General features: G+C 37.2%; 2 protein-coding genes across 2 annotated transcripts; both read right to left on the bottom strand.

The window, feature by feature from the left end:
* Positions 1 to 878: 878 nt before the first annotated feature.
* Positions 879 to 2663, bottom strand: LOC127095751 (uncharacterized). The gene is made up of 3 exons (XM_051034395.1): positions 1496 to 2663; positions 1092 to 1309; positions 879 to 974 (listed from the first exon to the last, which is right to left on the bottom strand). The coding sequence occupies exons 1-3, from the start codon at positions 2661 to 2663 to the stop codon at positions 879 to 881; spliced, it is 1482 nt and encodes a 493-aa protein (XP_050890352.1).
* A 7571-nt stretch (positions 2664 to 10234) lies between these two features.
* On the bottom strand, positions 10235 to 11228 carry LOC127092570 (leghemoglobin 29). The gene is made up of 4 exons (XM_051031467.1): positions 11143 to 11228; positions 10914 to 11028; positions 10653 to 10760; positions 10235 to 10363 (listed from the first exon to the last, which is right to left on the bottom strand). Exons 1-4 carry the CDS (start codon positions 11226 to 11228, stop codon positions 10235 to 10237), a joined length of 438 nt encoding a protein of 145 aa, XP_050887424.1.
* Between the last annotated feature and the right edge of the window lie 635 nt (positions 11229 to 11863).

Below are 11863 nucleotides of genomic sequence, written 5' to 3'. Positions count from 1 at the left end.
ATCTGGGTAATTTTAGGAATATATTTGGGTCGATCCAAGCCATTGAAGGGTTCAGACTTTTCAACACGCGATACTTCGACCACAATTTATTAATGTTTTGCTGGAATTGCACTAGAGACTTGTCGGAGTTTGACTATACATGAGTACATCTATGAGAGGCGTTGATTAGCAATTGGAACGAACATAGGTATCTGCGAACGATCTCACACCTTCATGAAGTAAGAACAATCTTGGAGGCTATGAGTCTCACCCTTTTATTATCTCAAAAGTAATTTTATCATTTCGTTCAAATACACGTTTTATCTTCTCCAAAATCCTTAGGAGTGGTGTTTATAAAAAATAAAGGTATTTTGCAAACAAACAAATAAAATAAAAAAATTTGGGCACAATTTTGACAAAAAAATTTCTCTTTTTATTGATTTGACCCTTGAATGGGAAATTGTACATAAAGATGCAACTACTTAATGAGGTAATTGTTGTGCATAAATACAAAACGACATTAAAAATTGAGTTCCCATTGAGTTTCCACATTGTTATGATCCTCATGTCTTTGACAATCTGAGTACCTTGCCCTTGAAAAAGTCAGGTAGATTGATCCTTTGTCTTTGAGGGATATGTTAGATGCCTGAAAGTACAGTTTTTTGCCTTGAAATTAATCCCTAACTTTTGCCTGGATCGCCCTTTCGGGTTTTCAACCCACCAGGATACCCATTTTTTCCTGAGTCGCCCTCTTGGGTTTTCAACTCAGCGGGTCAATTTTTTTTATCCCTAATTTTTGCCTGCATCGCCCTTTCGGGTTTTCGATCCACCGGAATAACCATTTTTCCTAAATCATCCTTTCGAGTTTTTGATTTAGCGGCTTTTATTATTCCATTTTTTTAGGCAAAGTACTTTTTAACAACATCAACATTGGTGGGAAGCGGCAATTCATTGTCGTCCATGGTTGCTAGGATTAGAGCGCCTCCGGGAAAGGCCTTAACCACCACAAATGGACCTTCATAATTTGGTGTCCATTTTCCCCTGGAATCCTTGTGAATGGGCAAGATCTTCTTCAACACTAAATCTCCCTCTTGAAACACCCTAGGACGAACTTTCTTGTTGAATGCCTTCTTAAGACGTCTCTGATAGAGTTGACCGTAACACAACGCTTTCAAGCGTTTCTTCTCAATAAGGTTGAGCTCGTCGAACCTTGCTTGAACCCATTCCATCTCATCTAGCTTAGCCTCCATCAAGACTATCATTGAGGGAATCTCCACTTCTATAGGGAGGACTGCTTCCATGCCATATACTAAGGAAAAAGGGGTTACCCCTGTTGAAGTATGTACTGATGTACGATAACCGTGTAACGCAAAAGACAGCATCTCATGCCAATCCTTGTATGTGACTACCATCTTCTGGATGATTTTCTTGATATTTTTGTTCGCAGCTTCAACAACCCCATTCATCTTGGGCCGATATGGTGATGAGTTATGATGTTCAATTTTGAATGTTGCACATAGTTCTTCCATGATCTTGTTGTTGAGGTTGGACCCGTTATCAGTGATGATTTTACTGGGAATCCCATATCGACATATGATATTATTTTTTAAGAAGCGGGCGACCACGTGCTTTGTGACATTCGCATAAGATGCGGCTTCCACCCACTTGGTGAAATAGTCTATGGCCACTAAGATGAATCTATGTCCATTAGATGTTTTGGGTTCTATCATCCTGATCATGTCAAACCCCACATAGAGAACGACCGTGGTGATGCTATAACATTCAAGGGTGGGCGGTACATGTACTTTATCAACATAGATTTGGCATTTGTAGCATGTTCTGGTGTAATGATAATAGTCGGCTTCCATCGGTAACCAGTAGTAATCGGCCCTCAAGATCTTCTTCGCCATCACATGCCCATTCGCGTGTGTGCCGAAGGATCCTTCGTGTATGTCCTTCATAAGCTGATTAGCTTCATGTTTTTCCATACACCTCAACAAAACCATGTCATAATTTCGCTTGTACAATACATCCCCATTCAAGAAGAACTTCAACGCCAATCTCTGTATAGTCCTCTTATCAATGCTAGAAGCCTCCGCCGGGTATTCTTGCTTCTCTAGATACTGTTTGATATCGAAGAACCAGGGTTTATCATCCGACTCTTCTGTTGTTGTCAGACAATGTGCAGGTTTGTCAAAACGCTTGATTTCAATATTAGGCTGATGATTAAGCCATATTAACTTGTACATGGAGGCCAAGGTTGCCAGAACATCTGCCATTTGATTCTCCTCCTGAGGGATATGAGAAAAAGAGATATTGTCGAATTTTGGGAGTAACTTTAGCACGTAATCCCGGTATGGAATTAGGTTAGCATGTCTTGTTTCCCAATCACTTCTGATCTGATGTATCACTAGAGCGGAGTCTCCGAATACCTCAAGTACCCTGATCTTTAACTCAATCGCTTCTTCTAGCCCCAATATGCAGGCTTCATACTCAACCATGTTGTTCGTGCAAGTAAAACAAAGCTTTGCAGTGAATGGTAAATGAAAATTCTTGGGAGACATCAACACTGCCCCAATTCCATGACTTATTGCATTTGCAGCACCGTCGAACATGAGAGCCCAACGTTCATTTGTTTCAGGTCCCTCCTCAAGTTCGGAAGCTTCAGCATTTTTGACAACCATGATGTACTCATCTGGGAAGTTAAACTTCAAAGGTTGGTAATCCTCTAACGGTTGGTGAGCAAGATGGTCTGCTAGTACGCTTCCCTTGATGGCCTTTTGTGCAACATATTGAATATCGTATTCTGACAACAACATCTGCCATCGGGAAATTCTACCGGTAAGAGCTGGTTTCTCGAATATGTACTTGATAGGATCCATTTTAGATACCAGCCAAGTCGCATGAGTCAGCATGTATTGCCTAAGACGCTTAGAGGCCCATGCGAGTGCATAACAAGTCTTTTCGAGCAACGAATATCTGGTCTCACAATCGTTAAACTTCTTGCTTAGGTAATATATGGCATGCTCTTTTTTTCCAGTCTCATCTTGCTGTCCCAACACATAGCCCATGGACTCGTCTAGTACTGTTAAGTACATGATAAGAGGTCTTCCATCTGCAGGGGGCATCAGAATCAGCAGTTCTTGTAAGTATTCTTTGATCTTGTCGAAGGCTATTTGGTAGTCATCATTTCACTCTACCCCTTGATTTTTACTTAGGAGCTTGAATATTGGTTTGCACGTGGCAGTGAGATGTGAGATAAACATAGCGATGTAATTCAGTCTTCCAAAGAACCCACAAACCTCTTTCTCGGTCTTTGGTGCAGGCATGTTCTGAATGGCTCTGACTTTGTCGGGATCCACTTCAATTCCCTTTTGGCTTACAATGAAGCCTAAAAGCTTCCCAGATCGAACCCTAAATGTGCATTTATCAGGGTTAAGTCTTAACCTAAACTTCCTCAGCCGAGCAAACAGCTTCTCCAAGTTAGTGATGTGCTCTTCTTCTGTCTGGGATTTGGCAATCATATCGTCAACATACACTTCAATCTCTTTATGAATCATGTCATGAAAGAGAGACACCATAGCATGTTGATATGTTGCCCCAATGTTTTTCAAACCGAATGGCATTACCTTGTAAGAGAAGGTGCCCTAAGAGGTGATGAACGTAGTTTTCTCCATGTCTTTTGGATCCATTTTAATTTGGTTATACCCGAAGAAGCCATCCATGAAGGAAATTATGGAGAATTGGGTTGTGTCATCTACCAATACATCGATGTGAGGTAAGGGGAAATCGTCCTTGGGACTAGCTCTATTTAAGTCTCGGTAGTCAACGCCCATGCGGACTTTCCCATCCTTCTTTGGTACCGACACAATGTTGGCAACCCATTGTGGGTACTTAGCGACTTCTAGGAAACTGGTGTCAAACTGCTTTCTCACCTCTTCTCTAATCTTGAGAGCCATATCCGGATGAGTTCTTCTTAGATTTTGTTTGACGCTAGAGCATTCTTCTTTAAGGGGAAGCTTATGAGTAACGATGTCAGTGTCTAACCCGGGCATATCTTGGTACGACCAAGCAAACACATCAGCATACTCGTGGAGGAGCTCTATCAATCATGCCTTCACTGCATCTTGAAGTGTGGCGCCTACCCTTACTTCTTTCTTGTCTTCCTCTGTCCCGAGGTTGATAACTTCGACGTCCTTTTGGTGTGGTTGAATGAACTTCTCTTCTTGTTTGAGTAATCTGGCCAACTCTTTAGGGAGTTCACAATCTTCTGCCACTTCTTCCTCGGCTTGGTAAATTGGATAGTCAAAATCATGCCATGCCTTAGCAGTGTCGTTATCAATGGTCTCGGTAGTGTCTCTGCATGTTATGATTTATGCAGTTTATTTAGAAAGTGCGTGCATAAGAATTAAATGCCATTTTTAGTGAAAAAATAAAAAGAAAGGAAGGGAACAAAAATTTGAATGCAATTTGCCATCTTATTAATGATAATTAAAAATTCTATAAGATAAATGAGGCCCTATAACATACCATTGTGCCTTGGGCAGAGCACAGGGTTTTGGTTAAAATAATAAAATTACTTTTGAAAAAATTAGGGGATTTCCACTGTCTTCCAATTCTTTAGTTCTTCATCCGGTGCTGCCTGACGTATCCAGCTAGATACCACCTCTTCATAAGCTTCTTCATTGATCATTGCCACTTGATCACCAAAGATATGGCCGACACTGGTAAAGTTCTCCTCTACAGAAGGAATCTTCTCCTTATCATGTTGATTACCGTCTTCCACTGATGATGGTTCATACCCCAAACTAAACCTATCTCGCTTCTCGCGCACTTCTATCACCTTGCCTCAACCTTGAGCATTCCCATTCTCTATAGCAGCCTTAGCTCCTTGCCACAAGGCCATTGATGGCTATGATTTTGGTGACTCAGATGTCTGCTGAATGGTCATTACATTCACCACTTCCAAGGACTGGAATGGTGTCTTAGTGATTTCGCCGTCCACTTCAATATATCTGAAAGAAGTTAAGTGGCTAACCAGGATATCCTCTTCACCTCCAATCACAATCATTTTGTCATTCGTGATGAATTTTAGCTTCTGATGTAAGGTGGAAGTGACTGCGCCTGCAGAATGAATCCATGGTCTTCCAAGTAAACAACTATATCTGGGGTGTATGTCCATGACTTGGAATGTAATAGTGAAGACAGTCGGGCCAATCTTAATTGGTAAGTCAACCTCCCCTATTACTACTCATCTTAAGCCATCAAACGCTTTTACTATCAGAGTGTTGGGTTTCATATTCATTCCTTCCAATGGTAGTTTCACCAAAGTAGTTTTTGGCATAACATTCAACGAGGAACCTGTGTCTACTAACACTCTTGACAGTATGGTGTCTATGCATCTTAAGGAGATATGTAGAGATTTATTATGATTCTTCCCTTCAACCGGCAACTCATATTCATTAAACCCCAAGAAATTTCCGGTGGTCACACAAGCTATCACGTCATCAAATTGCTCCACCGTTATGTCCTTTATGATATGCGCAACATTTAACACCTTCATCAATGAGTCTCTATGTGCTTTTAAGCTGAGCAGTAAGGACAACATGGAAATCTTCGAAGGGGTTTAATTCAACTGGTCCACTACTTTGTAATCACTCTTCTTTATTATCCTTAGAAATTCCTCTGCTTCCTCGCGGGTGACTGCAACTTTGGGAGATAAATGCATTTCTAGATTAGGGACAGGGATTTGGACATAAGTAGCAACTTCCTTCCCTTTAGCCTTGGCAGAAGTATCAAAAACCCTCTATACAAACACTCAGCCACTGCGTGTCATTCCAGCTGGTCCTACGATTGAAGTGACATTTGGTTATTCTCTCTCGATCCATTCTCTCACACGCATACAGAAGCATATAGAGCACCAACAACAACGACAAGCAATACTATATACTAAGGGTTTTCGAGAAGAAGAAGAAGAGAAGTGTAGAAAAAGAGAGGAGAAGAAGTACATGTGAAGTTACTGTCGCCGCTGGAACAAAAGAGCCACCATGCCGAAGCTCCTCTTTGGCACGTGTTTTGTGACTTCTTGCTTAATTATTGGTGTTTTCTGGACACGTTCTCTGCCATTTCCTATCCACGTTTCACATTTAAGCATGCTCACCTTGATCGATTTAGGACTTAGGGTTTTCAATCCATATCCAATATTAGGGGTGTCTGAAAGTGGTCAACGGATTCGAATTCAGGGAAGAATTGATGAGTCTGGAAACATGAGAGATGTTCGTATTGCTTTTGGCAAGTTCATCGACATGTTGCTTTTAGTTGTTCAGAACGAGAGAGAGGCGTGTGTGAATTAGAAGGAGGAATAAATGATCCATCTGATGCTACTTACCCTTGACAATGCGTATGGGCCATATCCATAAGCCCAAGGGACTTTGTGATCCCTACACTCTTGTTTTACACCCTGCCCCAACTCCATACCCCCTCATCTATTAGTTGACGTATTTTGGCTCAGCTATCCCACTGAATTGCTTGCATACCCGCACCATCTACGCCATACCCCTCCTGAACAAGGTGCATAACATTATGAGCTTTCTGATTCAAAGCCCATGCAAGACTGTTGACTACACCTCCTGTTACACGCTATACACTCATACCACTCCTTTTTATTTTTTATTTTTCTTCCTTATTTTTTAATATACTTTAGTTAAATATTTTAATACATTTTAATTTTAAAGTACATTTTGATACTTGTTTCTCATCCTCTTTTGACATAAAAATGCTTTAAAAAATTAAATGCATGATAATACACTTATGTTCATTTTATTATAATTCATTTTCAATTGAAATATTAGAAACCATGTTCATATTAGATTTTGTCTAGCACTTTAGTTTTAATTCTAGAAATTAATATGCTTGTGAATATTTAAATTTCTTCATGAATTAAGTTTTTTAATGAAAATATTTGTGCTTGATTCATACTCTGATATTATCCATGATTGATGAGTTAATCAAATTCTTCTTTGATCAACTAATCACTTGATATGTATGATTTCCCCATCCAATCAAGTGATCCAAATCCTCTTAATTATTTGATAGGATTAATCCTCTGTAATGGAATGACTCTGGATCTCAACTCAAGTCAAACTTCTCCTACAAGACTTTAAAGACAATGGACATCAATACTTGATCACTACTCAATCAAAACAAAAAGATTCCCCTTATCAACACTTGTCAATTATGATGTGAATTACACGCCACGAGCCTTAAGCAACGGAGAAGGATGAGAGATTCATATCCTTGTTCTGAGTACCTTTGAATATAGGACGTAGGCCCCAATTATTCAAAGTATCTGCCTCTGTCAATAGACTTTAGTACAATTCAACTCAAACAATTGACAAATCTTCTTCCCCACATATGTTACAACATCTCAACACTTCAACAATCATCATTTCACAACGCACTTCTTCTTTGAACCAAAACACAAATTCTCTTAGGACATTTATGCATTCATTGGGTTAAGCACCTCATGGTCAAGTACCCATATCTGAGCCAAACTCATTCTTCATGCATGTTTACCTTGTCAGACCTCGTCTTAGACAAACCCTTCTCTTTCTTGTTTTCCTTGTCAGACCTCGTTCTTAGGCAAACCCCTTTCCTTCTTATTTGCCTTGTAAGACCTCGTGCTTAGGAAAACCATTCTTTCATGCATGTCTGTCTTGTCAGACCGCGTGCTTAGACAAACCCATGTCCTTCTTGTTTGCCTTGTCAGACCTCGTACTCAGGCAAACCATTATTTCATGCATGTTTGTCTTATCAGACCTCGTGCTTAGACAAACCCTTTTCTTTCTTGTTTTCCTTGTCATACCTCGTGCTTAGGCAAACCCCTATCCTTCTTGTTTTCCTTGTCAGACCTTGTGCTTAGGCAAACCATTCTTTTATGCATGTTTGTCTTGTCGGACCTCGTGCTTAGATAAACCCTTCTCTTTCTTGTTTTCCTTGTCAGACCTCGTTCTCAGGAAGACGCCTCTTTTTCATGCATGTTTGTCTTGTCAGACATCGTTCGTAGACAAACCCTTCTCTTTCTTATTTTCCTTATCAGACCTCGTGCTTAAAGAACTCCATTCTTTCATGCATGTTTGTCTTGTAAGACCTCGTGCTTATACATACCTTTCTCTTTCTTGTTTTCCTTGTCATACCTCGTGCTTAGGCAAACCCATATACTTCTTGTTTTCCTGGTCAGACCTTGTGCTTAGACAAACCATTATTTCATGTTTGTATTGTTAGAACTCGTGCTTAGACAAACCCTTCTCTTTCTTGTTTGCCTTGTCATACCTCGTGCTTAGGCAAACCCCTCTCCTTCTTATTTGCCTTGTCAGGCCTCGTGCTTAGGCAAGCCATTCTTTCATGCATGTTTGTCTTGTCAGACCTCGTGCTTAGATAAACTCTTATCTTTTTTGTTTACCTTGTCAGACCCCGTGCTTAGGAAAAACCCTCTCTTTAATATTTACCTTGTTAGACCTCGTGCTTAGGCAAACCATTCTTTCATGCATGTTTGCCTTGTCAGACTCGATGCTTGGGCAGACACCCAATTTATAGGTGTTGGTCTCTGGATATAGATAAAATCCTACAACCTTACATTGACTACTCTCTGGTTCAACTACACCTACCCTATGGATTCAAACAACGCAATCCTGGTCCAAGCACACTTTCATCACACCTCAACAACACTTTCCCTTTACATTTGAGCGATTTCTTTTGTATGCAATTCAATTAACTATTTTCTTTTCTTTTAGCACACAAACCTTTTCAAAACAATTTTTTTTCCATAAAAGAACTGTTATAGTTCGTTCCTTAGCAGTCAGACTAAAAACTTAGAGCATTCAAACAAGGATCAGAATCAGCTAACGTCTACACACTTCAGGGATACGATTATAATTGTTCCCTAAAATCAATCATTTGTATTTTCTACCATGAACTACGAAACTTTGATATTCTCACTGCACTATGAAAATACGTAGGCATAAGGGTTCGAGTCCTTGGCGAGCACACTAATTATTAAATATTTTTTTCTCCATTCGCAAGTAACCCTTAGATAGTAACACCCAGTCGCGTAAAGAACAATCAAAATGGTTTCTGTTGAGTACAACGAATGTGAGGGGTGCTAATACTTTCCCCTTGCATAACCAACTTCCTTACCTATTTTCTCTTCTCCTGGATTTTATCGATATTTTCCCTTTTCTTTGAGAATAAATAAAGTCCGGTGAAGACTTTGTTATAGCTTCGAGCGTGCGATGCGCTTGAATATTTTTCGCGGCGCGATATATACTAGTAGCCTTTTATGTGAAAAAGGGAATATAAATTAAATGAGACATAAATCTTTAATTTGATTTAAACTTGAGACCACCTTACAATCTATTGTAATGCTTTATAAGGGATATGTTATACATAATGTGGATGTCAATTATTAATTTCAATTGTTATTGGTTTAAACTTTTACTAATGTGATTATGTGTTACAATTCATTCAAGGTGCCCATTTTTCATAATGGATTTATTCTTCCTAATTATTTTTTTTCATTGAATTCTTAATTTGTGGATGTGGATAATTTATCTCAATTGTTATTTGTTTACACTTTTACTGATGTGATTATGTGTCACAATTCATTCAAGGTGCCCATTTTTTATAATGGATTTATTCTTCCTAATTATTTTTTCATTGAATTCTTAATTTTTGGAGTTAGATTTATGCTCACCCTTGATATTTCATTATTAATATTAATAATAATAATAATAATAATAATATTAATAATAATAATAATAATGTATTTTGGTGTGCTACAAATGATTGCTAGTGATTTTGGTGATAACATACTTGAAATGTTAGTTCTATAATAATGCATTTGCATGTTGGTTGTATTTTATAAAAAAAAAAATCTTATAAATAAAATAAGGTGGATGCCGTTAACCTGATTTAACTCTAAACAACTTTGTCATTCAATGTAATGCCTATAATATAGATGTTATTATCTTTGCTCAAAAAATGAGTAAATGTTATAAAACTAAGCTTTAACCTCCGAACTAGCACATCAATTATAACATTTAAAATATCTTATTATGCAAACATACTTAATTCATATCTTAAAAGTTATTAACTAATTTGTTTAAACAATATTTGATATTTTAAGAAATTATTTAAAGTTTTAGGAAAATATATTAAATTTATCGATTTTATTTATAGTAAGTAATAGATTTCATATTCAATGCATTGTCTTTTTAATTGCATCCGCCAATTCATCATAAGCAAATTCCCAAGCATTACTCAACTCCTCGCTCCAGTTATCCCCAACAACTTCATTTATTGTTTTGAGTAAAGCTTCTTTCACAACCTATAAAACAAAAATATCTTTAATTTTGATAAAATAATTTAGATTTATACTAAAATAAGGTAAATGAAAAAAAAAGATGAATGTGTATGAGAAAAAAATTATATGAACAAAAGGGAACAAATTTTTTCTATTTTTTTCCTCTTATGTTTATGATTAGAATCCTATAAAATAAAAGTTAAATAAATATTAAGTAAAAGCAATAGAGCGGAGAGTGATCAATTAAATATTGACACGAATAGTTTTTAGACATCTAAATTTAAGAGGGTATTTTTTTAATGATATTTCATACCACAAAATGAGGATCAGTAACCCTCTTTTGGGAGTGAACAACTCCCAATGTGATATCTTTCAATACTACTTCTCCAGTTGTATGGAGTTGAACAGCAGCATCACATACCTAAAGTTTAAAAAAAAAATCTTATGACATGGTAATGATCATAATAAAGAAAAATTATAGCAATATAAATAATGATGAACTTTGATGTTATTATTTGTATCATACATAGTTATACTAAAAATGATCATTCATCATCACTTGAATTGTACTCACCATACCAAAAACCTTCTCGGCATGAGCATTGAGATTAGAATTACCTCGAGGTACCTCATTTGCGTCTTTTAAAAAAGAAAACATATTTTTTGCTGCAGGTTCTTTCTCCAATATACTGTTTTAATAACATCAATAAAAGATACTCATTTTTACGCAATCTCTTTTAAAACACAACTAACAAATACATATATATATATATATGAAAAAAATATTAAGAGATAAAACTTACAAGGTGTAAAATAAAACACTATAAAGTGGAAGATCTAGATTGAAGATTTCCCATGAACTAGCCTCTTGCCTCTCAGTAAAACCCATATTTCTTTGTGTTCTCCTTTATTTAATTTGAATGTAGTTTTTTTAATGATATTATTAGATTTAATTATTAGATTTAATTCATATTTAAGTTTGTTAGATATTAGATTTAAATATTAGATTTGATTCATATTTAAGTTTGTTAGATATTAGATTTAAATATTAGATTTGATTCATATTTAAGTTTGTTAGAGGCTTATAAATAGGGTGTCAATCATTGTAACTTTTAATCCTTTTTGTAGCCGTCATTCTCTTAATAGAATATTCATCTTTTATTCTACCTTTGCACCAACAATTGGTATCTAGAGCTCCGGTTCGGATTCATTGGGGAAACACGGGAAACACGAGTGAACGTGAGGTCTTGTGTGTTTGATTTTGATTCTTAGATTCGTGTTGAATCTTGAACAAAATCTGATCAGAATTTTAATTCTGTGGGTTGGGAAACACTGTGTGAGAAATCTGAGTGTACTGTGCAAGGTAGAAAGATGAACGGAAACGGCAACATGAACACCAAACTTCCAGTATTTGACGGTAAAAACTGGAATCGTTGGATGATCCAAATGCGTGTACTGTTCGGTGCTCAAGATGTTCTAGATCTTGTCACTGATGGTTATGTTCCGGTAGCAGCAGATGCGACG

Source organism: Lathyrus oleraceus, chromosome 6 (assembly GCF_024323335.1).
Source record: "Lathyrus oleraceus cultivar Zhongwan6 chromosome 6, CAAS_Psat_ZW6_1.0, whole genome shotgun sequence".
NCBI classification, from domain to species: Eukaryota; Viridiplantae; Streptophyta; class Magnoliopsida; order Fabales; family Fabaceae; genus Lathyrus; species Lathyrus oleraceus.
This window is presented reverse-complemented; position numbering and strand designations above follow the sequence as displayed.